At 38.0% G+C, this 25386-nt stretch overlaps 1 protein-coding gene and 2 non-coding genes across 3 annotated transcripts; 2 read left to right on the top strand and 1 right to left on the bottom strand.

Annotated features, from left to right (window-relative positions):
* The first annotated feature begins 417 nt into the window (after positions 1–417).
* SCAND3 (SCAN domain containing 3) lies at positions 418–20850 on the top strand. The gene is made up of 4 exons (XM_069563604.1): positions 418–1429; positions 12808–12955; positions 15268–16763; positions 18707–20850. The coding sequence occupies exons 1-4, from the start codon at positions 1010–1012 to the stop codon at positions 20621–20623; spliced, it is 3981 nt and encodes a 1326-aa protein (XP_069419705.1). The 5' UTR covers positions 418–1009; the 3' UTR covers positions 20624–20850.
* Positions 5592–5664, bottom strand: TRNAK-UUU (transfer RNA lysine (anticodon UUU)). Its single transcript has one exon. It is a non-coding gene; the product is annotated as a tRNA-Lys (tRNA).
* Positions 20851–23754: 2904 nt separating the features above from the next.
* On the top strand, positions 23755–23828 carry TRNAT-UGU (transfer RNA threonine (anticodon UGU)). The gene has a single exon. It is a non-coding gene; the product is annotated as a tRNA-Thr (tRNA).
* Positions 23829–25386: the final 1558 nt, after the last annotated feature.

Below are 25386 nucleotides of genomic sequence, written 5' to 3' on the forward strand. Positions count from 1 at the left end.
AAGGAGCTAGATTTTACATTTCCTTTTCGAGTTAGCTAAATTATGGCTACTGGGAAAGAAGACAGTGGCCCACATTAACGTGAAAAGGCCAGGTGGAGTCTAGGAATTCGCTAACTGGGCAATCGCACAGAGATGCTCTTCTGCTTTTGTTTTAGGACGCGGCGATGAGTGCTGCAGGTCTTAGTGCAGCGACAGATTATCACCGTGACAAGAAAACCCAGAGCAGTCCCCTCATTAGCTCTACTCACACGGTGAAACTCTTCACCGGTAACTGGGTAACTTGGGAGTTAAGTCTCTGTACAATTTACAGAGCACTTGACAGCTCGTGTTCACCTCTCGGATTTACCACGACCACCGAGCTGGTTGCACCACCTGGCATCCTAGAGCGGACCGGAAGTGAGCGCAGCTCCCGGGGCCAGGCTGGAACGAGCTGGGGCCTCAGGCGGGTGTGTGAGACGAGCCACCGCCTCGCCCGGGAGTGTCGCCTGTTGCCCACTTCTCTGGCTTGGCTCGAGACAGTCCGAGCTCCTTTGAGGGGGAAGTGGCGGAGGGCAGAGGGCGTCTGCGCGGCAACAATCGGGCCTTCCCCGCCGACTGCTAGCGGGGTGGAAAGAGCCCCTTTACCTCTCCCTCTATCCCGGGCCTGGGCCTCAGAGCGCCGGTTTCTTGTTGGGGATAGTAGACCCAGGCTTTAGGGCCAGACTTTCCTCAGTGTTCTGTCTCGCAAGCAAGCTGACGCTCAATTTGTGCTCCTGAAGCTTTAGTAAATAGTTCTGAACTCACAATTTCCGGTCTTGTCAGAGAATGGCTTCACTTTCAATGGAATTGATCAAGTAACTAACCTGTTTTCACCTAAACAAAAAAAAAATTTAGCTGCGTCTGTAATTTGTCTGTGTCAACAGGATTTTCTTATTAAAAAAAAAAGCTTTCCTGATCAAAGACTGGGTGGGGACCTCAAATAAAATCACACATCTCCTTAGATCCTTGTTGGAGCAAGGCCAAGCTAAGGATGGCAGCAGCCCCCGGGACCATCCCAGCCTTGGCTGGGCACGGTTCAGAGGAACAAGGGGAGATTATCAAAATAAATGTTAAAGAAGAGGACCCTATTTGGGATCAGGCATCCTTCCTACAGAAGAATTTGTCTTATAGCAGGGAACTCTCTCGTCAACGTTTCCGGCAGTTCTGCTATCAGGAGACTCCCGGACCCAGGGAGGCTCTGAGCCAACTCAGGGAACTTTGCCGTCTGTGGTTGAGCCCAGAGACACACACAAAGGAGCAGATCCTGGAATTGTTGGTGCTGGAACAGCTCCTGACCATCCTGCCTGAGGAGCTCCAGGCTTGGGTACGGGAGCATCATCCTGAGAGTGGCGAGGAGGTGGTGACTGTGCTGGAGGATTTGGAGAGGGAGCTTGATGAACCTAGACAGCAGGTGAGAAATTGGAGGTGCCATCTTTTGTGGAGAATTTGAGTGCTGTGGGTCCAAAGTGGAGTGAGTGGCGTTCACTTCACACTGACTGCTGCAAATTTGAATTCTGGGCATTATCATTTGATCACTGAAATAGATGAATAGATTCATGCTTCTGGGATAACAATTTTTATGTTGGTGGTAGCTGATTCTAATAAGGAAACGGGATACCAAATGGGAAACCTTGGTCCAGTGCTTGTGAATAGAAAGTATATTTTATTTAGTGACTGTGAGATAAAAGTAGCTATCTCTTCTTATGATGCCCACTACTTTGACCATAGATGGAAGCAAATCGGTGTAAGAATACAAGGAATACCTTCTAGGAGAAACAAATAGAGAAGTAGCCTCATTTAATGGAAATATCAGGAAATGGTGACTCCTAACATCTGGGTTCTATAATAGGCTCTGTCACTAATTAGCTGTGTAACCTCAGGTACACACCTTCTCTGGACTTTGATGACTTCATCTGTACAATGAAGAGATTAATTGCATCATTTTCTAGATACTTTTCAGTACTTGGAGTTGTTGGTATGTGAGGTCCAACACACTAGAGGTTATTTTTAAGAGCATATATTTGCTTTTTATGACAGTAATTTTAGAATATTATGGGTATTGCCAAACATTCCCATTTCTGTAAGATACTATCCACACATTTATCTGAACTCTTTTTTTAATATGAACGTTTTATATATGTATAGAACGTTTTAACATTTTATGATCTGTTAACATGTTTTTCTGGAATGCAAAATCTTTCATATGAGTCTGATAAGTAGGGAAATAAGTCAATGTAATGCTGAAATTGTGTCGGCTCATGTATGAGTTTTCCGTGAAAGTTGATGTTTTGGGCCACCTAAGTAAGAGCAGCTGAATGCAAAGTATAGCCTAGCATGGCAAGTTGTGAAGACATACAGTAGGTACATACTGCCCATTCACCTCCACATCCTTCCTCTTGGCCCCAGTCTCTGTTTTAGAAATACTTATGTGCATAGTTCCTCCCATTTTGGTGCAATCTTTACTCAACTTTTTTGTGTTCCAGAAAATGAGCAAGCAAGGGGGAGTTGCAAGTGCCATAGAAGTGTGCTGGTGATAAAATTTTTGCTAGTAAGCATGAAAGAAAAGATTTAACAAATAAAAGCTCAAAATTGTAAAATGGTTTGAAAGAAATGAAAAAAACATACAACTGAAATAGAAGAGTCAACTTTACAAACAATTAGAGACAATGCTGGGAAAATAAAAGAAAGTTATCTAGCTGGAACAGCTGCAATTGCTACAAAATTTGTTAGAACAAGGCATAAGAAAATGGAAGAAATGGAACATTTGTTTGAATTTTATGCCAAAGAAAGAAGCAATGAGAAGTAGCCTTTCTTAAAATTAAAGAGAAAATATTAGCAATATGTATGACCTTAAGAAGAAAGTGCAGAAGTGCCTTCATTTAGTGCAAATAGTGGCTGGTTTAATGGCTTCAAGAACTGCTATGATTGCCACAATATTTAGCTCTCTGGTGAAGCTGTGAGTGCAAAGAAGCTGAAAAGACATTTCCCCCAGTGTTAAGAAATTTGATTGACAAAGAAGTATATAACTTAGATCAGGTTTTTGATTTTGATGGAACCACTCTCTGTTGGAGCAAGTGATCTCAAGGGCCTGTATCTTGAAGGGGGAAACAGAAGGTCCAGTATTTAAGATGGTGATGCTGGGTGCAAATGCCAGTAGGAATTTAAATCTAAAGCCTGTGTAATTTATTATTCTGCCAACCTACAAGCTTTAAAAATAAATGTAAAGATTAGCCTGAGTATTATAAGTCTACAAGAAAGGTTGGATGGCAGGGCAGATATTTACTTATCTTCTAGGTGATGTTTTGTAGATGATTTTAAAAAATATTTCAAGAGGAACAAACAACTTTTCTTTCAAAATTCTTGTAATTCTCAGTAATACACTAAGCCATCCTCCAACAGTTGATGAACTTTCTTCAACTATTAAAGTTCTCTTTTACCTCCTAATATAACTACTTTTCTTCAGCCCTCTAATCAGGTTGTGATCGCAATCATTAAAGATTATTATTTAAGGATAACATTCAAGGTGTTTTTTGCATCTACATCAGGTGATGATGCACACACAGTTTTTGAATTCTGGAATTGATAAAGCATTAAACTTGCAATTGCTATTATTATAGAGGCTTGAGATGATGTCACAAAAGCCTACTTGCCTGGGGTATGGTATGATTCTCCCTGACTGGGACTTCCCTGGTGGTCCATTGGTTGAGAAACCACCTTCCAATGAAGGGGACATTGGTTTGATCCCTAGTCAAGGAACTAGGATCTCACATGCACAGGGCAGCAAAGTCTGCGGGCCTCAACTAGAGAACTCGCTTTCAGCAAACTGCAGAGCCCATGTGCCCTGGAGCTGGCACGCCACAACTAGAGAGAAGCCATCATGCTGCAACAGAGAGAGAGTGCCACGATTAAGACTTGACATGGCCAAAAAAAAGATTTTTCTCCCTGATTTAATTTATGATTCTAAAGGCTTCGAACCTTCAGAAGAGCTCCGCTAAATCAAAGCAACTTACGTTACTTCTGCAGAGGAGGTTGGATTTTAAAAAGCTGAGTGGAGATATTGAGGAACTGCTGCAGTCTCATTCAGAAGCTGTCTGTATACAAGAGCTCCAACAGTTAGCTGCTGAGGCTCAAATGGAAGTCTGTAAGACGATGATACAGTTAGACAATCTACCCCACAAGAGCTTTCTACTCAGTTATCTTCTGCTCTAAGTATGATAGAGCAGTAGTTGCAGTAGATAGACGATAACTTGACTACAATGTAGAATGCAGCAGGATTTCACTTCATGGCATAAAGTCCTATTTGGAACCATGAAATAGCTTCTTTATGAAAGAAGGAAAATATTTAAGCAGGAAAAACTAAATAACTTTTTATAAGCCAGTGTCAGAAAATAAAAACAAGATGATGAGCCAGAACTGTCATTATATATTTTGTAGTTTCACTACATTTCTTGGAAAGTGTGCAAATGCTTGTCCATCTGAACTTCTGATGATGATATCCCTTGACCCTTGCCTCACCCTTTCCTTATACCTCTAACAAGATACCATCACTTTTCTAAGGTAAAAATCCTTAGAATACTTAATATTTTTTAAATACTTAATATTTTTTATCTAATTTGTCTTTTTGTCTAAACTTGTAATTTTGCTGGAATTTCTGTAGTTTTATTAATGTCTCCTGACAAAGCTATGTAGAATTTAAATAATCTACCCTACAACTTTATTTTCTCCATAAATCCTGTTAGTTTTTGTATACTTTTACAGAAAGCATGTTTCATGGGTTCATATATTATTGCATAGATTCCTATTCAGGCAGTCTCTTTCTTCTAGCCATCACACCTTTTCTGTTTCAAATAAACAGTATTATTGTCCCCCCCCCCCCACCTTAACATGTACCTATTACTTTAAAATTTTCCTCTTCTGGTAGGACTTTGTCTTTGGTCAATACTGGGTAATGTTTAGGGTTATGCTCTGATTATATTGGACAGTTTTTCACAAGACTCAGGGTTAAATGTCAAATTTGCATAATTGCATAAAAGTTTTTCTATTTTTGTTTTGTTTTGTTTCTGTGTGATTTCTGAAGGAAGGGGAAAATGCCGTTGTTGCAAATGCTTTTAACTGCCAGCCCAGTATCTATCGTACACCCCTTCTTTCTTCCATAAAAAATACTTCATGTTGGCTACACTAAGTTGCTCCAGTCGTGTCCAACTCTTTGTGGTTCTAGGGAGTGTAGCTCATCAGGCTCTTCTGTCCTTTGGATTCTCCAGGCAAGAATACTGAAGTGGATTGCCATTCTCTTCTCCAGGGCATCTTCCGGATCCAGGGATCAAACCTGCAGGAAATTCTTTACCATTGAGCCACCCACTGAGGAGCCTAAAAATCTATGCCCAAAGGGAAAGACTACCCATCCAGTATTGTAACCTGGAAAATTCAGGACTCTATACAGTGCATGGGGTTGTAAAGAGTTGGACAGGATTGAAGGACTTTCACTTATGCCTGAACAGGGGTTTGAACCCTGCACTCTCAGATTAAAAGTCTGATGCTCTACTGACTGAGCTTCCCAAAACATTCTAGAGCAACGCCTGAACAGGGACTTGAACCCTGGACCCTCAGATTAAAAGTCTGATGCTCTACCGACTGAGCTATCCAGGCTCTCTTAGAAAAGCTAGGGGCTCAGACATAGTCTTCATGTTCATGCGTCTAATTCTTTGTAACCCTATGGACTGTAGCCAGCCAGGCTCCTCTGTCCATGGGATTCTCCAGGCTCCAAGCAAAAATACTGGAGTGAGTTGCCATTTCCCATTCCAGGTGATCTTCCCCGTGTTTCCTGCCTGCATTGGCAGAGGGTTTCTTCACCACTGAGCCACTGGGGAAGCTATCTACTTAACTGTTGGCTATGTACCTAATTAAATGCTTCTCAGCTTTCCTTGTACTAGAGTTGGCCATGCAATATGGTTCTGGCCAAAGAGAAATAAGCATATTTTCTAGGAGTTTCTGGGGAAGCTTTCCTTATAAAATGGCACAGATGTGTTTAGTTCTGCCTTTTCCCACTTCCTGTCTTGAACACGAATGTGATGTCTGGAGCTATGGTGGCTATCTTGTGACCATGACGTAATGACAAATGTTAGGATGACCACCAACATGTTATGAAGGAAGACAGCTCTGGTCCCTGACAACTGTTAGGTATGTGAATCAGTGCCAGCAATTGCCCTCCTCTAGATTTCTTAGCATATGAAAAAAATAAACCCCAATTTGTTTAAGCCATTGTAAGTTGGGTGTTATAATTAATTGAGAAATGCATGAATTTCTAATGAATACAGCCATATTTACTCCACTATTTTATGACCAAATTTCTTATTAGAAATTTTAAAAAAAATCTAGGAATTATATGCTGCTGCTGCTGCTAAGTCGCTTCAGTCGTGTCCGATGCTGTGCGACCCCATAGACGGCAGCCCATAAGACTCCGCCATCCCTGGGATTCTCCAGGCAAGAACACTGGAGTGGGTTGCCATTTCCTTCTCCAATGGATGAAAGTGAAAAGTGAAAGTGAAGTTGCTCAGTCGTGTCCGACTCTTAGCGACCCCATGGACTGCAGCCTACCAGGCTCCTCCATCCATGGGATTTTCCAGGCAAGAGTACTGGAGGGGGGTGCCATTGCCTTCTCCAAAATTATTCCTGAGTAAACTATAAATAGAAAATAACTACAGTGTACAACACTTTGTAATGACTTAAAAGGGCTATTTACATTTAGAGTATGTATTTTAAATATTATCAAAACAGAACTTAATATATCAACTTTATTAATTATATGTACATAATTTATACAAAAATGTTAAGGATTTTCCCCCATGATTATAAGGACACCTCTGATCAACTTTTTTATAATTAGCTGACACACATTCATATACTACTAATTAATTTTATTAGCCTGAAAAACTAAGTGAAATATGACCCCAAATAATCACTATCGACTTAGAAAAACAATTAAAATACTATCTGCTGTGTAGTCAACTATTTATTGAGCACGTCCTATTTTTCAGCACCAAAACACATTTATTACCTTACAGAAATCAAGAAAACCTTCGTCTCTTTCTTAGTTGCCTCCCTAAGGTCATTACCATGTGCGCGTGCTCAGTCTCGTCCAGCTGTTTGCATTTCCATGGGCTGTAGCGTATCAGGCTACTCTGTCCAAGGAATTTTTTAGGCAAGAATACTGGAGTGGGTTGTCATTTCCTACTTCAGGGGATCTTTCCAACCCAGGGATCAACCTGCACCTCCTGCATTGGCAGGCAGATTCTTTATCATTGCACCACCTGGAAAGCCATGGTCATCACCACCTATCTATAATTTCTTTTAATGAAATACATGTAAGTGGGAAGGTATAAGTATTAATCTGTTATTCTGGAATTTTAAAATGACACATGCACACATTTAAAGATTGTACATTTTAAATAGATACAAGCTGTTAATTCCTAAAAAGTATTTAAAAAAATAACCTCATTGAAATTTTTGGTTTATAAAAATAACTTTAATTGCAGGGTGTCAAGTTTAAATAACTGTGTATTATGATGGTCAGCTACATATAAGATTCATATTCTTTCAAGTTTAAAGTACCTCTCCTAAGAATTAGGCCAATGGTTATATAGTGAAAGACAAATGACTGTCATAACCAGTTTGAGGTAATTTCACCTTTGTAATTTATTTTTGCCATCCAAAGGCACCCTTGACACTTCTGCGGTAAATGCTGAATGTAATTCCTCCCATTCCTTCTAAGACCAGGCCCACCTGCCTTGGACTGGTCTCTCAAATGGAAATGCAGAGGAATCAAGAGGCTAGATGTGTGTGGGTATATGGTTGTGGAGGAGGAGGAATCAGTGATAAATGCATCACAATAAGCCATATTTATAGTTTGTTTCATGTCTTGAGTTGTTCTGGTTGTGCTTATACCAACTTTACAGAATTGATAAAATTGTTTAATTATAAATAGGTTTCCCTGTCTCCCAGATGACTTATATCTTTCCCTCCAGGACCTCCTTTACCTCAGTTATGGAAAGATTTAGGCAAACTGAGATGCATGCTATTATACTATATAAAGAAATCTATATAAGATCTTTTATTCTTAAGACCAGAGAAGGGAAAAACTTACCAAAGGGAAATGGCTCAACCATTTATGAATTTTTGTCTTAAAAGAAAATTGATTTCTTATATACTCTGTTCTGTCTAAGAAGAGGAAGTAAGTTTATAACATGGTGTCCAGCTTGGGGAAAAGGAACATGACACATAAATTCCTTAAATCCCACCATAATGTTATAATACATCTTGGCTTTCGTTCAGATATCAGTGACGGTTTCCTTTGGGAATTTTCTGGTTTATGTGCAGTTTGGGCTCAGTATTCATGGACCCAAATTTTCAAGCCATCCCACAGAATACTGACATCCGCTGACACCTTTTACTAGACTTTATTTGAGCATCTTGTTCTACTTGGTGAAATGAATTATTAGCGTTCATAATTCTGACAGTATTTTGCCCTCGGAACTCTGAATCCAGGAATCCAAGTTCAAATTTTGGTGGGACCTGAGGCAAGTCTGTTTTGGGCTTCCCAGATGGCACAGTGATAAAGAACCCATCTGCCAATGCGGGAGACGTGAGAGATGTGGATTCAGTCCCTGGATTGGGAAGATCCCCTGCAGGAAGAAATGGCAACCCACTCCAGTATTCTTGCCTGGAGAATCCCACAGACAGAGGAGCCTGGCTGGCTATAGTCCATTGGGTCGCAAAGAGTCAGACATGACTAAAGTGACTTAGCACAAATGCACACAGTGACCAGAAAAATGCAAATTAAAATGAACTTGGTAACCACTGTTGATGTGACCAAATTTGAGTAAGGATGTTGAGCTAGTAGAATGCCTGTGTACTACTGATAGGAATAAGTTGTTATGACCGTTTTGAAAATGTCAACCGAGTGTAACCATACTCCATGGTCCAGCAAACCTACTACAAGGTATATATCTTACAGGAACACATTCAAAGACATGCAAAATAATATGTATAGCAGCATTATTATAATTGCCAAGAACTCTAAACAACACAGATGTCCATTAAAAGTTGTCATGGATAAATATATCATGGTGTATTTGTATAACTGAATACTATACAATAATGAAAATGAATGAGCAAGGGCTACATTCAACAATGTGGATGAATTTCACAAATATAATGCTGAACAAAAGAACCCAGGCAAAAGTAAGTATATATTATATGATTCTGTTTCTGTAAAGTCCAAAAAGGAAAATGAATCTTTGATGATAGATGTCAGAGTAGTAGATACATTGAGTGAAGAGGGTTAGACACAAGTAGCTTTCTGAGATGCTGTTAAAGTTCTGTTTTTTTAAATGAGTAGTTCACTTTGTGATGTCAATGAGTTCTACATTTATGAGTTATACACCTTTTTCTAAGTTTATATTACTTACCGTAAAAATCATATTCAGAAAAATATTTATTTCTCATTTGATGTCTCCTGCACAATAGGCTAGGGTGCTTGATTATATGCACATTTTTAGATTCTACATGTCATGTGAATGAGAAATTATTTTTGTAAAACCAAGGCCCAGTGAGGGAAATTTTAAAAATTAACCAAGTTAAGAATATTTGGCAAGGCAAACTATTGAAATGTTCTATTTGAGTGCAATATGGCTTCTACAGGGCTATTTGCAAGAGAGTGGTTTTGGCAGGGATGTGAAATGGCCAAGCTACTTCCATTGTAAGTGGCACACTTAAAGAATTGGAGTCAGGTGCCATACTCAAAGCCTCCAATTGTAGAATCATTTGTGTTCTTTTCACTTTAAGGTATATTGCCGCTGCTGCTAAGTCGCTTCGGTTGTGTCTGACTCTGTGCTACCCCATAGACGATAGCCTACCAGGCTCCCTCACCCTTGGGATTCTCCAGGCAAGAACACTGGAGTGGGTTGCCATTTCCTTCTCCAGTGCATGAAAGTGAAAAGTGAAAGTGAAGTTGCTCAGTCGTGTCCAACCCTTATGCAGCCTCCCAGGCTCCTCCATCCATGGGATTTTCCAGGCAAGAGTACTGGAGTGGGTTGCCATTGCCTTCTCCATTAAGGTATATTAAATAACTATAAATCAGAATTCTGGTTCTTAGGAGGTAACAGCTCCTCCTCTCCTTTTAACTTTCATTCTTACTCAGTTTTAGAGTTAACCATGGAGATGTGATTAGTCCCAGAGGCTGCTATTCTCTTAAGACGGCCTTGGGAAGTTATTGGCTGTTGAATACTTATTTTCATTAATGTACCTATTTTCATTAGAATAGAATAGAATCTACCTAACACATCTCCTCCCAGTTTACTTGTTGCTTACATGACTAACAAAGATCCATGTGTAGAAGTGAGTAAAAGATCTACAAGTCAATTAAAACTCTCCTAAACTAAAATAGTACCACACATTGTAACACAAGTTTTATTACTTTTTTTTTTTTTTTGGTGAATGGCACTGAAGCTTTAGACTTCATCTGGTAAATTTATACGCAAAGACATTATTTAAAGAAAAAGCTATAGTAAGCTGATAACACAAATAACAATGTTAAAATTATTGAAAGGCCAGACAGAAACAATCTAGATTACTGATAACAAACTGTACCAAACAGTTGGCTGTTAACCACCTTCCTGGATTATTACAAGATTTTCTTATTGTCCACTATCATTTCTAGACTTAGCAGAATCAGATATTAGACTGTAACACAGTCCAGATAGACATACCTATTGAATGTTATGACAACTGATTCACAGAATTATATTTTACAAAGATTTAATATATCAACTTATATAGAGGCTGAAGGAGGAATAACAGTTCAGTTCAGTTGCTCAGTCGTGTCCAACTCTTTGAGACCCCATGAATCACAGCACGCCAGGCCTCCCTGTCCATCACCAACTCCTGGAGTTCACTCAAATTCATGTCCATTGAATCAGTGATGCCATCCAGCCATCTCATCCTCTGTTGTCCCCTTCTCTTCCTGCCCCCAATCCCTCCTAGCATCAGGGTCTTTTCCAATGAATCAACTCTTCACATGAGGTGGCCAGAGTATTGGAGTTTCAGCTTCAGCATCAGTCCTTCCAATGAACACCTAGGATTGATCTTTAGGATGGACTGGTTGGATCTCCTTGCAGTCCAAGGGACTCTCAAGAGTCTTCTCCAACACCACAGTTCAAAAGCATCAAATCTTCAGTGCTCAGCTTTCTTCACAGTCCAACTCTCACATCCATACATGACCACTGGAAAAACCATAGCCTTGACTGAATAGACCTTTGTTGGCAAAGTAATGTCTCTGCTTTTGAATATGCTATCTAGGTTGGTCATAAGTTTCCTTCCAAGGAGTAAGTGTCTTTTAATTTCATGGCTGCAGTCACCATCTGCAGTGATTTTGAAGCACAAAAAAATAAAGTCTGACACTGTTTCCACTGTTTCCCCATCTATTTCCCATGAAGAGCCTTAAATATGTTCTTACTTCTGGTTTCCAAAGAATATGGTAAGCAAATGTGTCACAAACAGTGCCATATAGATAACTTGGAGGTAAACATGTTTATATGTGTGTGTTTGTGTGTGTGTGTTTATCTACATAGTGTCTTGGTTCCTAATTCCTCAACCAGGAGTCACACTCAGGCCATTACAGTGAAAGTGCTGAGTCCTAACCACTGGACCACCAAGGGATTCCCAAACATGTTTCTATATTAAAGACAGTGTTTATTTAAAGTCAGTGACAATAACTTTCACTCTCCTCTTTCACCCTCATCAAGAGGCTTTTTAGTTCCTCTTTGCTTTCTGCCATTAGAGTAGTATCATCTGGATATCTGAAGTTGTTAATATTTCTCCCAGCAATCTTGATTCCAGCTTGTGATTCATCAAGTCCAGGATTTCCATGATGTACTCTGCACATAAGTTAAATAAGCAAGGTGAAAGTATACTGCCTTGACTTACTTCTTTCCCAGTTTTGAACCAGTCTGTTGTTCCATGTCTGGTTCTAACTGTTGCTTCTTGACCTGCATCCCTATACACGGTTCTTCCAGATCTGCTCCTGCATGTGCAGATTCAACCAACCAAGGATTGTGTAGTACTGTAGTATTTGCTGTTGGAAAAAAAAAATTCCTTTGTAGATAGACCCCCTAAGGGTCAAGCCAATATTGTCCAAGAATCAACTGTATATTTTGGAGACAATAGGGTGAGTTTAATTATGACACGAGTACTAGATGATTGGTGTAAGGCTAAAATAATATTTTCTTTTCACCCAACACAGTTACCCATTTTGATTGGCTTTTTCCCCTGTATCCATACATAACACAGTGGGCTAATGTTTTCCACATTTGGTCTAAAACAACTGTCCGATTTCTTCCTGGGTTAAATAGTTCATTAGTCATTATTAGATAATTTCACCCCAAATATTTACTTTAAATTGCTCCTACTGAAACTCATTTACAATTTTCTCCCAGTTATCACAGTTTAGGGACTATTCCTTTAATGTGCTTCCATTGTTAGTCCCCAAAACAAAAACCATAGGTTTGCATATCAACTCCTGTCCAATTTCTGTTGTATGGCTCTGACCTTATTTGTTCTAGTATTTTTTATTTCTCTTTTTACTCTATCTAGCACTCCTCTTAAGAATTCAGTGAAGACTTTTTCTTCTTACATCCTTTCCATTTCAGTAGAAAAATGTTTTAAGGTTTCGCTATGGTTTATGCAGTGATAGTATTAACATTATATTAATTTCCAAATGTACCTATTTATCCCCAGGTCCCACAGGGCACATATGAGCAAGAAGTTCCTATGGAAGAAAAGACTTTCCTAGATACTGCAAAGGAGTCCTTAGGTACCCATCTCCAGTCTATAGAAGACAGAATGGAATGTGAATCTCCAGAGTCACACCTCCTTCAAGATAATGGTGAGGATAATTTAGTCTTTGGAAAGAGTATGAGATTTGGGAGAGGGAAGGGCCCATTCATTGAAAGGTTATCAAACTTTATTCCATTGAAGCTTCTATTGAATATAGCTGAAGGAAAGGTCAACCAGTGTAGAGTAATGCTATTAATGAACTTAAGCAATCAAACAATAATGTAAAAAATAATTGAACACAGTATTTTTCATGGATAACTTGCAATGGAATTAAGTACCTGTGGATAGATAAATCAGAGATGCCTCTGTATATAAATGTGGATCACTTGTCAGTATAGCCATGAGTCCCATTTCTATAGCCTCTGCTCCCCAATTCTTGTTACATATGGCTATTTAAGATTGGAAATATTACTTAGAAATCGGACTGAAGAAAATGGAATTTCTGAAGTTCATGTCCACTAGAGATCTAAGGACTATTAACAGTGTAATGTGTGGTAGAGGCAGTGGTGCAGGCTGGCTTGGTTCTGGAGCACCTGTTTTTTCTAAAAGGCCTAAGTACAATTAATATCACTTTTTCTTTTCTTACATCCCTAGCAATTCCATATTTTCTGCTTATCATAGACCTACTAATATTGATTGTACTAATTTATGAAGCTCATATTCTCTTGGTTCTCGTTTACATTGCCTTATATTACTTTCTTCTCCTGGGTTTATCCTTGTTTACCTTCCTTTATGTTCATGGCTCTATAGCATGATACAAAATGTATCAGTGTGGAAATAAATACCATCTATATAATGGTCTTTTCAGTCACATTTTGAAATAGCACTTTTCAGGAGTGTTGTCACTTCATTATAAAGCTAATTAACAAATTTTTATCCAACACTTTTTTTTTTGGCTGCACCCCAAGGCTTGATTGCAGAATCTTAGTTGCCTGACCAGAGATTGAACCCAGACCTCAGCAGTGAAAGCACCAAGTCTGAATCACTGGACCACCAAGGAACTCCCTATCCAACACTTTTCTTTGTAATAAAATGTTAAATAGTGGAAGAAATACTAGAAGGAAAAGTGATCCCTGCTTCTTTAGAAACTTATAGTCTTGTCAGTTGTACATATGAAACAGTGAGTGCTAGTTTATGTTATTGATAAATTATATCTTCAAGAAAGGAGAACTCACTGTAAGCTTAAATGATCAAGGTCTTGTTGGAACAATTGAGAGTTATATGAAGCCAAAGCACACAGTTTTGAAGCTTTGGAAATTATGAACATTTGAGAATTATTTCAATTTACCAGTTCAATATTTGGTATGCTAATTATCAAACAACTTGAGAAAAAGCATTTTTTCCAAGCATCTATAGGACTTTCAAGGTTATATGCTAATTCCAAATTATTCTTTTTTATTTTTTCAAAATAGTTTCCTTAAGACTAGCCAAATTTGATTTATTTAAATGTTTTTATTATTATGAATAGTCTAAACATTTATTTTACTATGTTACATTAAGCCAGAGATTTTTCACTACTTCAGGTTCATCTGCTGCTCTTTCTTTATCAAAATCAGTAGTAAGGGTATTTATATTGGGCTTATAGCTTTACAAGCACCAAAAGGGAGCTGATGTAAATATATGATCTTTAAACTTAAGCCCCAGATGTTGCTATACCAGCTAACATGACTGAATAAAACAAAATGTGGTATAGCCTGAGACTTAAAAAAAAGACAAAAACACCTGTTAGGACTTCCTTGATGGTTCAGTAGTTAAGCATCCATTCCCTGGTGGTCCAGTCCCCTTGCAGTGGAGGTCAGGGAACTAAGATCCACGTGGGAACTAAGATCCCTTATGCCATGGAGGAACTGCTGAACCTGTGGGCTCCAGAGCCTTGTGACATAGCTAGAGGTTTGGGTGCTGCAACAAAAGGTCCCACCTGCACGCTGTAACTAAGATCTGGATGCAGCCAAAATAAGTAAATTAATTAAGTAAGAAACTATCATTCTATATAAAAAAAAACTATTACTGTATTTCTGAGACTTCTCTAGCCAAAAACCAGTTTTTATATAATTAATAAATAAATGAGAAAATAATAACATCAATTTGTTTTCTGTTTTACATAAAACAGCGCTTTACTTTAAGGTTAACCCTGAATACTGCTCTGGAAAGTCATAACCTGGCTTTCTACTCTTTATCAGAACTTTTTGTTCCTGGCTACCTCTCTTTATTCCTCCAAAGGTAGACTTCTTAATCAAAATTGTGCTGCCCCTCTTGTGTGTTCATATCTACTTCTACTCCAAGCTCTAGTGGTTATTTGGGCAATGTGGTATTTAGATTATATTCCCAAATATTCTAATTGGTTTTTCATTTATATTTTAGGGTCATTCTTGTGGCTTTCCATGATGTCTCAAAGCATGGGTGATGATAACTTTAGTAGTTTAGATACTAATGAAGCAGAAATCGAACCAGAAAACATGAGAGAAAAGTTCTTCAGAAGCTTAGCAGTGTTACTGGAAAACAAGAGTAATAACACCAAGATATTTTCTAAAGCAAAGTACTGTCAATTAATCAGGGAAGTGAAAGAAGCTAAGGCTAAGGAAAAAAAAGAATCAATTGACTACCGGCGCTTGGCTAGATTTGATGTGATCATTGTACAAGGTCATGAGAAGCTAATTGAGGCTATAAATGGGGAAACAGATAAAATACGGTTTTATTTACATAGTGAGGACTTATTTGACATATTGCATGATACACATCTCAGTATTGGACATGGCGGACGTACCCGAATGGAAAAAGAGTTACAAGCAAAATACAAGAACATCACAAAAGAAGTTATAATGCTATACTTGACACTCTGCAAACCATGCCAACAGAAAAATTCAAAACTCAAGAAAGTTCTAACATCAAAATCAATTAAGGAAGTTAACTCAAGATGCCAAGTGGATCTTATAGACATGCAGTTGAATCCTGATGGAGAGTATAAATTTATCATGCATTATCAAGACTTTCGCACAAACTTGAGTTTTTTGCGGTCGTTAAAATCTAAAAGGCCTGAAGAGGTTGCACGTGCTCTTTTAGATATTTTTACAATTGTTGGAGCACCCAGTGTTCTACAGTCTGATAGTGGGAGGGAATTTTCAAGCCAGATTGTCAGTGAACTTAGTAATATTTGGCCAGAACTTAAAATTGTTCATGGGAATCCTCAGGCCTGTCAAAGCCTAAGTTCTATAAATCAAGTTAATGAGGATATCCAAAATCGGATTATCTCCTGGATGCAAGCTAATAATTCATCACACTGGGCTGAATTTTTGTGGTTTATTCAAATGACCCAAAATCAACCCCATCACAGACGCATGCAACAGACTCTATGTGAGGGTGCATGTAGCTCTGAAGCTAAACTGGGGCTCTCTCATTCTCAGTCAACTGAAGAACTTGTTGCCAGCCTGAACACAGAAAATGAATTGGAACAGGCTGATAAAGAATCAGAAAATACTGCAAGAGCCCAGCATGAAGAAAACATTGAGATTGGAACAGATAGTAGTGATATTGAAGAGATTCTTTCTATTACTCCTAAGGTAGCCCAAAACACTGTTCCTGAAGGCAGACTGAATTTTTTATCATGTGTAAGTTGTGGAAAAGAATGCATAGGTGCTAATAGTTGTGAATCATGTTGTAGAAACATCCATGCAATCTGTGGAGTGCCCTCTCAACGTGAGACTGATGGTTATTGTAACAAAATAACTTGTAGTCTTTGCTACCAGACCACTACAATGAAAAGGAAGCCTGATGAGGTTCCAAGAAGTTTCACTGTTCAACCTTTCAAAATGTTAAAGCCATCAGAGACACCGTTTTCATCAGACAAAGCAGGAGACTGGGTAAGAATTTGAGTGTAGATCAAAGAATTTGTTGTGGATCAAAGCAAGGCAAGAGCCTCTTTCTACTTTACTGTGATCATGATGAGTGAGAAAGTTTTGGCATGGCACACTAAAGCACAATGATGGCCATCTTGGATATATTTTCTCCAAAAAAAGGTCAATTACTTTTAACGTCCTCCCTCCACTCATTTTTCAAGTTGGAAGTTATAACCTTGGATGCTGCTTTGTTTATTGTTCTGAAGTGAGCAGCAGTAATATCTCTTTTTTCTGATGTCAAGCATTTCTTGGGGGGATGAGAAAGCTAGGATCCAGGGGACAAATGGTATGCCTGGTGGTATGTTTCTACAGATGGATAAATTTGGGAACAGATGAACTTACTGTTACATTGTTTTAGTTGTATGTATGTAAGTTTGGGTGGAGAGGTAAGCTAAGAAAGGGCATCTCAGGTCAAGTGAAGAAATATTTAAGAAGGCAGGGAATGAGAAATTTGGTTGGGAGACATGAGTTTGTGTTGGGAAAGTTTGGTTTTTTGATTAAAATGCAGAGTGTGAAATAAGGCCAAACAGATTTTTCAATCATTAGGTTTTATAAAGTAGAGCTAATATGTGTTCAAGTTAGTGTTTTGAAATATGAAGGTTACACATGATTTGGGCCAGTAGTATTCAGAATTTGTTCTTCAGACCAGTGCTGGTCTGCAAACTGTCATACTAGTTCATAATGAGGTAAGTACACATATTGAGAGTACTTGGAAATTACAACAATATGACATTGCTGATACCAAGCACATGATTAATGAACTCATCTTTTCAAATAGAATATTCAGTTTTGATGTTAAACTCTCAAGGTGAATCACATGTGATAGCAGTTGTAAATTAGTCAAGTATAATAGGTTCACATTAAAATGTGTGATATGCTGTTTAACTTGTCAGCTGTAACCCAGAATTGTGTAAAACTGAGAAAATGTAAACATTTACTTATCTTTATAACTTAATTTTAAAATCATTTTATGTTTTCAATCAAGCCTGGTTTTGTAAAACTTTTTAAATTGAAGTACAGTTGATTTATAATATTATGTTAGTTTCAAGTATACAGCACAGTGATTCAGTTTATATATGTATATATACATATATGCATATACATATTGTGTACACACACCCATTCTTTTTTCAGCTCCTTTTCCCTTATAGGTCATTACAAAATATGTAGTATATTCCCTATGCTATACAGTAGGACCTTGTTGGTTGTCTATTTTATATATAGTAGTATATATATGTTAATCCCGATCTCCTAATTTATCCCTCCCCCATCTTTCTCCTTTGGTAACTGACCGTAAATTTGTTTCTATGTCTGTGAGTCTCTTTCTGTTTTGGAAATAAGTTCATTTGTATCTTGTTTTTAGATTCCACTTATAAGCAATGTCATTTATTTATCTTTCTTTTTCTGGCTTACTTCACTGAATATGATAATTTCTAGGTCCATCCATGTTGCTGCAGTTGGCATTACTTCATTCTTTTTATGGCTGAGTAATATTCCATTGTATATATGTACTACATCGTCTTTATCCATTCATCTGTTCATGGACCTTTAGGTTGCCTCCATGTCTTGGCTATTGTAAATAGTGCTGCAATGAACATTGGGGTGTATGTATCATTTTGAATTATAGTTTTCTCTGAATATATGCCCATGAGTGGGATTGCAGGATCATACATTAACTCTATTTTTTGTTTTTTGAGGCACTTCCATACTGTTCTCCATAGTGGCTGTACCAATATACATTCCTACCAACAGTGTAGAAGAAGAGTTCCTTTTTCTCCACATCTTTCCAGCTTTTATTACTTGTAGATTTTTTGATGATGCAAGCCTAGTTTTCAATTTTTAGTTTAACATTATTAATAAAGAGGAAAGTAAAATTTGTATTGCTTATTTTTAATTCTAATTTGCAGATGACAAAACAAGCTTCACTGGACTTTTTTGTGAAGAAACGACACACCTATTCTGAATATGGCAATAGTAGCAAAAGGAATGGTAACAATGGAAGTCATCTTAAGGGAGTGAAAACCAAAAGAGTTCATACTAGCTTTACTCGGAAGTATGATCCCTCATATATTGAGTTTGGTTTCATAGCCATAATTGATGGTGAAGTGCTGAAACCACAGTGTATTATTTGTGGAGATGTACTGGCTAATGAAGCGATGAAACCATCGAAACTTAAGCGGCATCTATATTCAAAACATAAAGAAATAAGTTCACAACCAAAAGAATTCTTTGAAAGAAAGAGTAATGAATTGAAAAGCCAACCAAAGCATGTTTTCAATGTTTCTCACATAAACATTAGTGCTTTGAGGGCTTCTTATAAAGTAGCGCTTCCGGTTGCTAAGTCTAAAACACCATACACAATTGCTGAGACACTAGTGAAGGACTGCATCAAAGAAGTTTGCTTAGAAATGTTGGGTGAATCTGCAGCAAAGAAGGTAGCTCAAGTACCACTTTCCAATGACACCATAGCTCGGCGTATTCAGGAATTGGCGAATGATATGGAAGACCAACTCATAGAACAAATAAAACTAGCCAAGTATTTTTCATTGCAACTTGATGAATGCAGAGATATTGCTAACATGATCATTCTTTTAGTATATGTGAGGTTTGAACATGATGATGATATAAAGGAAGAATTCTTTTTTTCAGCCTCTTTACCAACAAACACAACTAGCTCAGAACTGTATGAAGCTCTGAAGAATTATGTTGTCACCAAATGTGGTTTGGAATTTAAGTTTTGTGTAGGAGTGTGTTCTGATGGTGCAGCTTCAATGACAGGAAAACATTCTGAAGTGATTAACCAGATTAAAGAACTTGCACCAGAATGTAAAATAACACATTGCTTCATTCATCGAGAAAGTCTTGCTATGAAAAAAATATCAGCTGAACTGAACAGCGTGCTTACTGACATAGTAAAAATTGTGAATTATATAAAATCTAATGCATTAAATTCAAGATTATTTTCTTTATTGTGTGATAATATGGAAGCTGATCATAAGCAACTGTTGTTGCATGCTGAAATACGGTGGTTATCCTGGGGAAAAGTTCTATCAAGATTGTTTGAAATACGAAATGAACTCTTAGTATTTCTGCAAAGCAAAAAGCCAGTTTGGTCCCAGCTTTTCAAAGATGTGAATTGGATTGCCAAACTTGCTTATTTATCTGATATCTTCAGTATTTTTAATGATCTTAATGTTTGCATGCAAGGAAAGAACGCAACATGTTTTTCAATGGCAGATAAGATTGAAGGACAAAAACAAAAGTTAAAAGCTTGGAAAAAAAGAGTTTCTACAGATTGTTATGACATGTTCCATAATTTAACAACAGTTATCAATGAAGTAGGTAATGATCTTGATATTGCACATCTACGAAAAGTTGTCAGTGAACATCTTACAAATTTGTTAGATTGTTTTGAATTGTACTTTCCTTCAAAAGAAGATCCACGCATAGGAAATTCATGGATACAAAATCCATTTCTTTCATCAAAAGATAATTTAAATTTAACTATAATCCTACAGGATAAGTTGTTGAAGCTGGCTACTGATGAAGGATTGAAAATGAATTTTGAAAATACAGCATCACTTGCTTCATTTTGGATAAAAGTTAAAAGTGAATATCCCGAGCTTGCTGAGATTGCTTTAAAATCTCTTCTTCTGTTCCCCTCAACATACCTCTGTGAGACTGGGTTCTCTACCTTAAGTGTTATTAAAACAAAACATAGAAACAGTTTAAATATACATTATCCCTTGAGAGTAGCATTGTCATCAATCCAACCTAGATTAGACAAATTAACGAGCAAGAAACAAGCTCACTTATCACATTAAAAATTTTAAATACTGATTTATAATGTGTTAATTCAAAGTATACATATAGGCATTATGGAACTATGAAAAGATTTGATTAAACTAGCAATTCTGTATATAAATTGCCTATATGTACACTAAAGTGTACAGTTTTTATACTTCTCTTATTTTCCCTGTCAAATTTGTTATATTTATTAGGATGTAATTTTAAATCTGTTCATTCTAATATTAAAATTTTTGGTCTTGTCTATTGTATGTATTTTCATTATATTTTATTAATTTATTAAAATTAAAGAATGACTTCAAGATGGGGAATAATTTCTTTGAAATGGCAGACTTGATCAGTGAAGTGAATTCAAGGGGGAGAATTAGAATTTGAATGCAAGGGTGGGTGTCAGTGAGATGTTAAGTTTGTAAAACTGATATTGGGTGGTTTGGTTGGAAGTTGATGATGTTTGTTTTGTAGGTGCATGTTTAGATGCAGTGTTTAAGTGGGTAAACTGGGGAAAACCATCAAATGCTTATAAAAGTTCAGTGGGAAAAAACCTATGTATCCTTTCACAGAATAAAATGTATCATGGTTATTCAACAGTAGTTGAATACAGTAGTAAAAGTGAGATATTGCGGAGAGAATTCTGGGGGATGATGAAATGTTCTATCTTCTGTTGTGGTGAAAGTGAAGTCGCTCAGTTGTGTCCAACTCTGAGACCCCATGGACTGTAGCCTACCAGGCTCCTCTGTCGATGGAATTTTCCAGGCAATAGTACTGGAGTGGATTGCCATCTGTTGTGGTAGTGTTCACTATTAATAGTGTTTACTATTAGCCATATGCAAAGTAGTCAGTCACAGTCTCAGATGAGAGTATATCTGGGTGTACAGCTGCTGTCAAGAACTACCTTGTTCTTACTCTTCTTAACTAACTGCGGTTTCATCTTTCATCTTTTCTCCTACTCCCCATCCCAAATACATAGCAATGATAGCTTATATTGACTGAATTTCTACAATGCCCACATTAGCCCAGCTTATCTTTACAAACTGATACTCATGCTTCCCAAACTAAAAACTTCAGTTCAGTTCAGTTCAGTCGCTCAGTCGTGTCTGACTCTTTGCAACTCCATGAATCGCAGCACCCCAGGCCTCCCTGTCCATCACCAACTCCCGGAGTTCACTCAGACTCAACGTCCATCGAGTCTGTGATGCCATCCAGCGATCTCATCCTCGGTTGTCCCCTTCTCCTCCTGCCCCCAATCCCTCCCAGCATCAGAGTCTTTTCCAATGAGTCAATTCTTCGCATGAGGTGGCCAAAGTATTGGAGTTTCAGCTTTAGCATCATTCCTTCCAAAGAAATCCCAGGGTTGATCTTCAGAATGGACTGATTGGATCTCCTTGCAGTCCAAGGAACTCTCAAGAGTCTTCTCCAACACCACAGTTCAAAAGCATCAATTCTTCGGCACTCAGCCTTCTTCACAGTCCAACTCTCACATCCATACATGACCACAGGAAAAACCATAGCCTTGACTAGACAGACCTTAGTTGGCAAAGTAATGTCTCTGCTTTTGAATATACTATCTAGGTTGGTCATAACTTTCCTTCCAAGGAGTAAGCGTCTTTTAATTTCATGGCTGCAATCACCATCTGCAGTGATTTTGGTGCCAAAAAAAAAACAAAGTCTGACACTGTTTCTACTGTTTCCCCATCTATTTCCCATGAAGTGATGGGACCAGATGCCATGAGCTTCGTTTTCTGAATGTTGAGCTTTAAGCCAACTTTTTCACTCTCCTCTTTCACTTTCATCAAGAGGCTTTTTAGCTCCTTTTCACTTTCTGCCAGAAGGGTGGTGTCATCTGCATATCTGAGGTGATTGATGTTTCTCCCGGCAATCTTGATTCCAGCTTGTGTTTCTTCCAGTCCAGCGTTTCTCATGATGTACTCTGCATAGAAGTTAAATAAGCAGGGTGGCAATATACAGCCTTGACGTACTCCTTTTCCTATTTGGAACCAGTCTGTTGTTCCATGTCCAGTTCTAACTGTTGCTTCCTGACCCGCATACAGATTTCTCAAGAGGCAGGTCAGGGGGTCTGGTATTCCCATCTCTTTCAGAATTTTCCACAGTTTATTGTGATCCACACAGTCAAAGGCTTTGGCATAGTCAATAAAGCAGAAATAGATGTTTTTCTGGAACTCTCTTGCTTTTTCCATGATCCAGCGGATGTTGGATCATGGAAACTAAAAACTTAAAAGCCACAAAATTGAACATTTTCAACACAGACAAGGAAGAGATGGACAAATAATTTTTTTAAAAAGAAAAAAGTTATGAGTTTCACAAAAGACTCTATGGGATGGTAGTTGTGAAAAATTATTATTTTCAAAAGTATTTAGTGCCTCTTCCTGGGATATGATTGTACTGCCTCACTCCACAGATACCAGATTTGACTTATTTCACTCTGGATAATAAAATGTGAGCAGAATTGACATGGTACTTTTGGGCACCAAGAAACAGTTCTTGATTTGCCATATTTTTTTTCTTCGTTTGTCAAGAGACCATCAATGTTTCCGGTAGAGATGGCTCCCTCATCCTGGGTGGAGTCATGGTAGACAAATAGCAGGAGCAGGGTGTGTTACTATAAGCTACCATGATTCTTGGGGTTGTTTCTTTCTGCAGCTTGAGAAAATGCTGTACTGACAATATGGTTTAATTAGCATCAGAGGGCTTCCCTGGTGACTCAGATGGTAATGAATTAGCATCAGAAAATGAGTTCGTCTTAACTCAAGTTCTTCACTATCTTTGCAAACTTGAACAAATCTTTAAACGTTTTTGCAGTTGAATATAAAATAGGAATGATAATATGCTCAGTATTTGGGGTTGCCTTTGATGTTCAGAGAGGCAAATTTTGGTAAATTCCAAAGTGCTATAGAAATATAATGTATTACAATATTTGTACTCAAATTCAGGACTCGGATGTGGTGTCTGTGGCCTCATTTTAACTTCTATGTCGCTGTGAGGCATAGTAATCATCACATTGTCAAGCCCTTTGTTCAGTCTCTGAAATGGGCACAACCTGTATATACATAAGATTGGAAAAAATCTGGATAGTTTTCAAAATAACAAAGAAGATTGATTTAAAGCTTTTTTCGGATGCTGTACTTTGTCTGGCTCTATGGCTTAGTTGGTTAAAGCGCCTGTCTTGTAAACAGGAGATCCTGGGTTCGAATCCCAGTAGGGCCTATTTTGCACGCTGCTTCTTCATCCCTGAGAAAAGATGAAGATTTCAGTACTACAGTTCTGTTCTGTTCTGATTCAGTACTCCAGTACCACCCCACTGCCTCCTCCCCATCCCGAAAAAGGCAGAACCCTAAGAATGATCACAAACCTATCTTCCCCTCACGGAAGTACCAACCCCCTGCCTCCTCCCAATCCCGAAAAAGGCAGACCGCTAAGAATGATTGTAAATCTCTGCGACCCTCTTCTTTCCGTCACAAAAAGGCAAGTGAACTTGAGAAGGTCATTTTCTGGGGAAATAAATAAACATGCTTCACCTCCATTATGGGATGGTTGTCCCCATCCCGGGAGGGGTCTGATAGGTGTTGAATACGCACATTCTCACAGCTTTGGGCAGCATGGATTGACTGTGGTTGTCAGAGGGGAGGGGCGTGGAGGGATGAGTGAAATAAGTAAGGGAGATTAAGAGGCACAAAATTTCAGTTACAAAATAAATCAGTCATTAAGGTAAAATGTACAGCATGAGGAATACAGTAAAAAAATATATATATTGTAATATCTTTGTATGGTAACTCGAGTTATCATGGTAATTATCTTGTAATAGAAATATCAAATCACCATATTGTGCAACTGCTACTAACATAGAATCTGTATACTTCAATTAAAAAAAGAAACTTTTTGTAAACAAAAGAAAACCTGAATCAACATAACATTTTTTTTCATTAGCCCACCTGGCACTAGCATTTCTATAGCATTGAAATAGAGTTGAAATAGAGTCTTGCATTCACCAGCTGAGTTTGTTTGGTTATGGATAATTGCTTTTCATCTATCTTTTCATCTAGTTTGTCATATTTTATTTTTTCCCATTTTCAGTTTGTCCATTTCCCTTACATGTAATTACAGATATATGGAAATCATATATGCTGCTTGCTAAAAAAAGTGTAGTAAAGTCACTTGCTGTGACTCTGTAAGTCCATTCATGAGTGCACATCCATCTTGCAATCAATCAGCTGAAATGAAATGGTCACCATACCCAAATGATTCAAATGGCAAGATCGATAATGCTACGTATGTACCAGGGAGATATGAAAACATTTATCTTGAACATAATGAAGTTTTCTGGGGAGACTAGGGGAGGCTCTCAGGTAACTCCAAAAATAAGAGCAAGGAGAGGTGATGGGCTTTGGTTTTTACAGGGTTAGGGGCCAGGCTGTGGAGTGGAGAGGGGAGTGAAGATTCCTAAGTGAGAACCAGGACTAGCGTGGTTTGATCTTCCCTCTGAGAGAGCTTAAGCACTTTCTTATGGGCTGGCTTAAATGTGAGAGTGATGGGTCTTGAAAGCTGTCAGCAAATATAAAAAATGGGGTCAATTTCTAAATTACAGTTTTAATAGAAATTAAATTACAGTTGTAATAGAAATCTGTATACAAGTCCACAGAAGAGCATATATAAAAGTGTTCCTAACAGCCCTATTTACAATTTTCACAAACTGAAAATAACTCATATATCAACCACTAGAATGGATAAATAGTGGCATATTAATACAATATGATTATATATGTGT

This window comes from Ovis canadensis, chromosome 20, assembly GCF_042477335.2.
Source record: "Ovis canadensis isolate MfBH-ARS-UI-01 breed Bighorn chromosome 20, ARS-UI_OviCan_v2, whole genome shotgun sequence".
Lineage (NCBI taxonomy): Eukaryota > Metazoa > Chordata > Mammalia > Artiodactyla > Bovidae > Ovis > Ovis canadensis.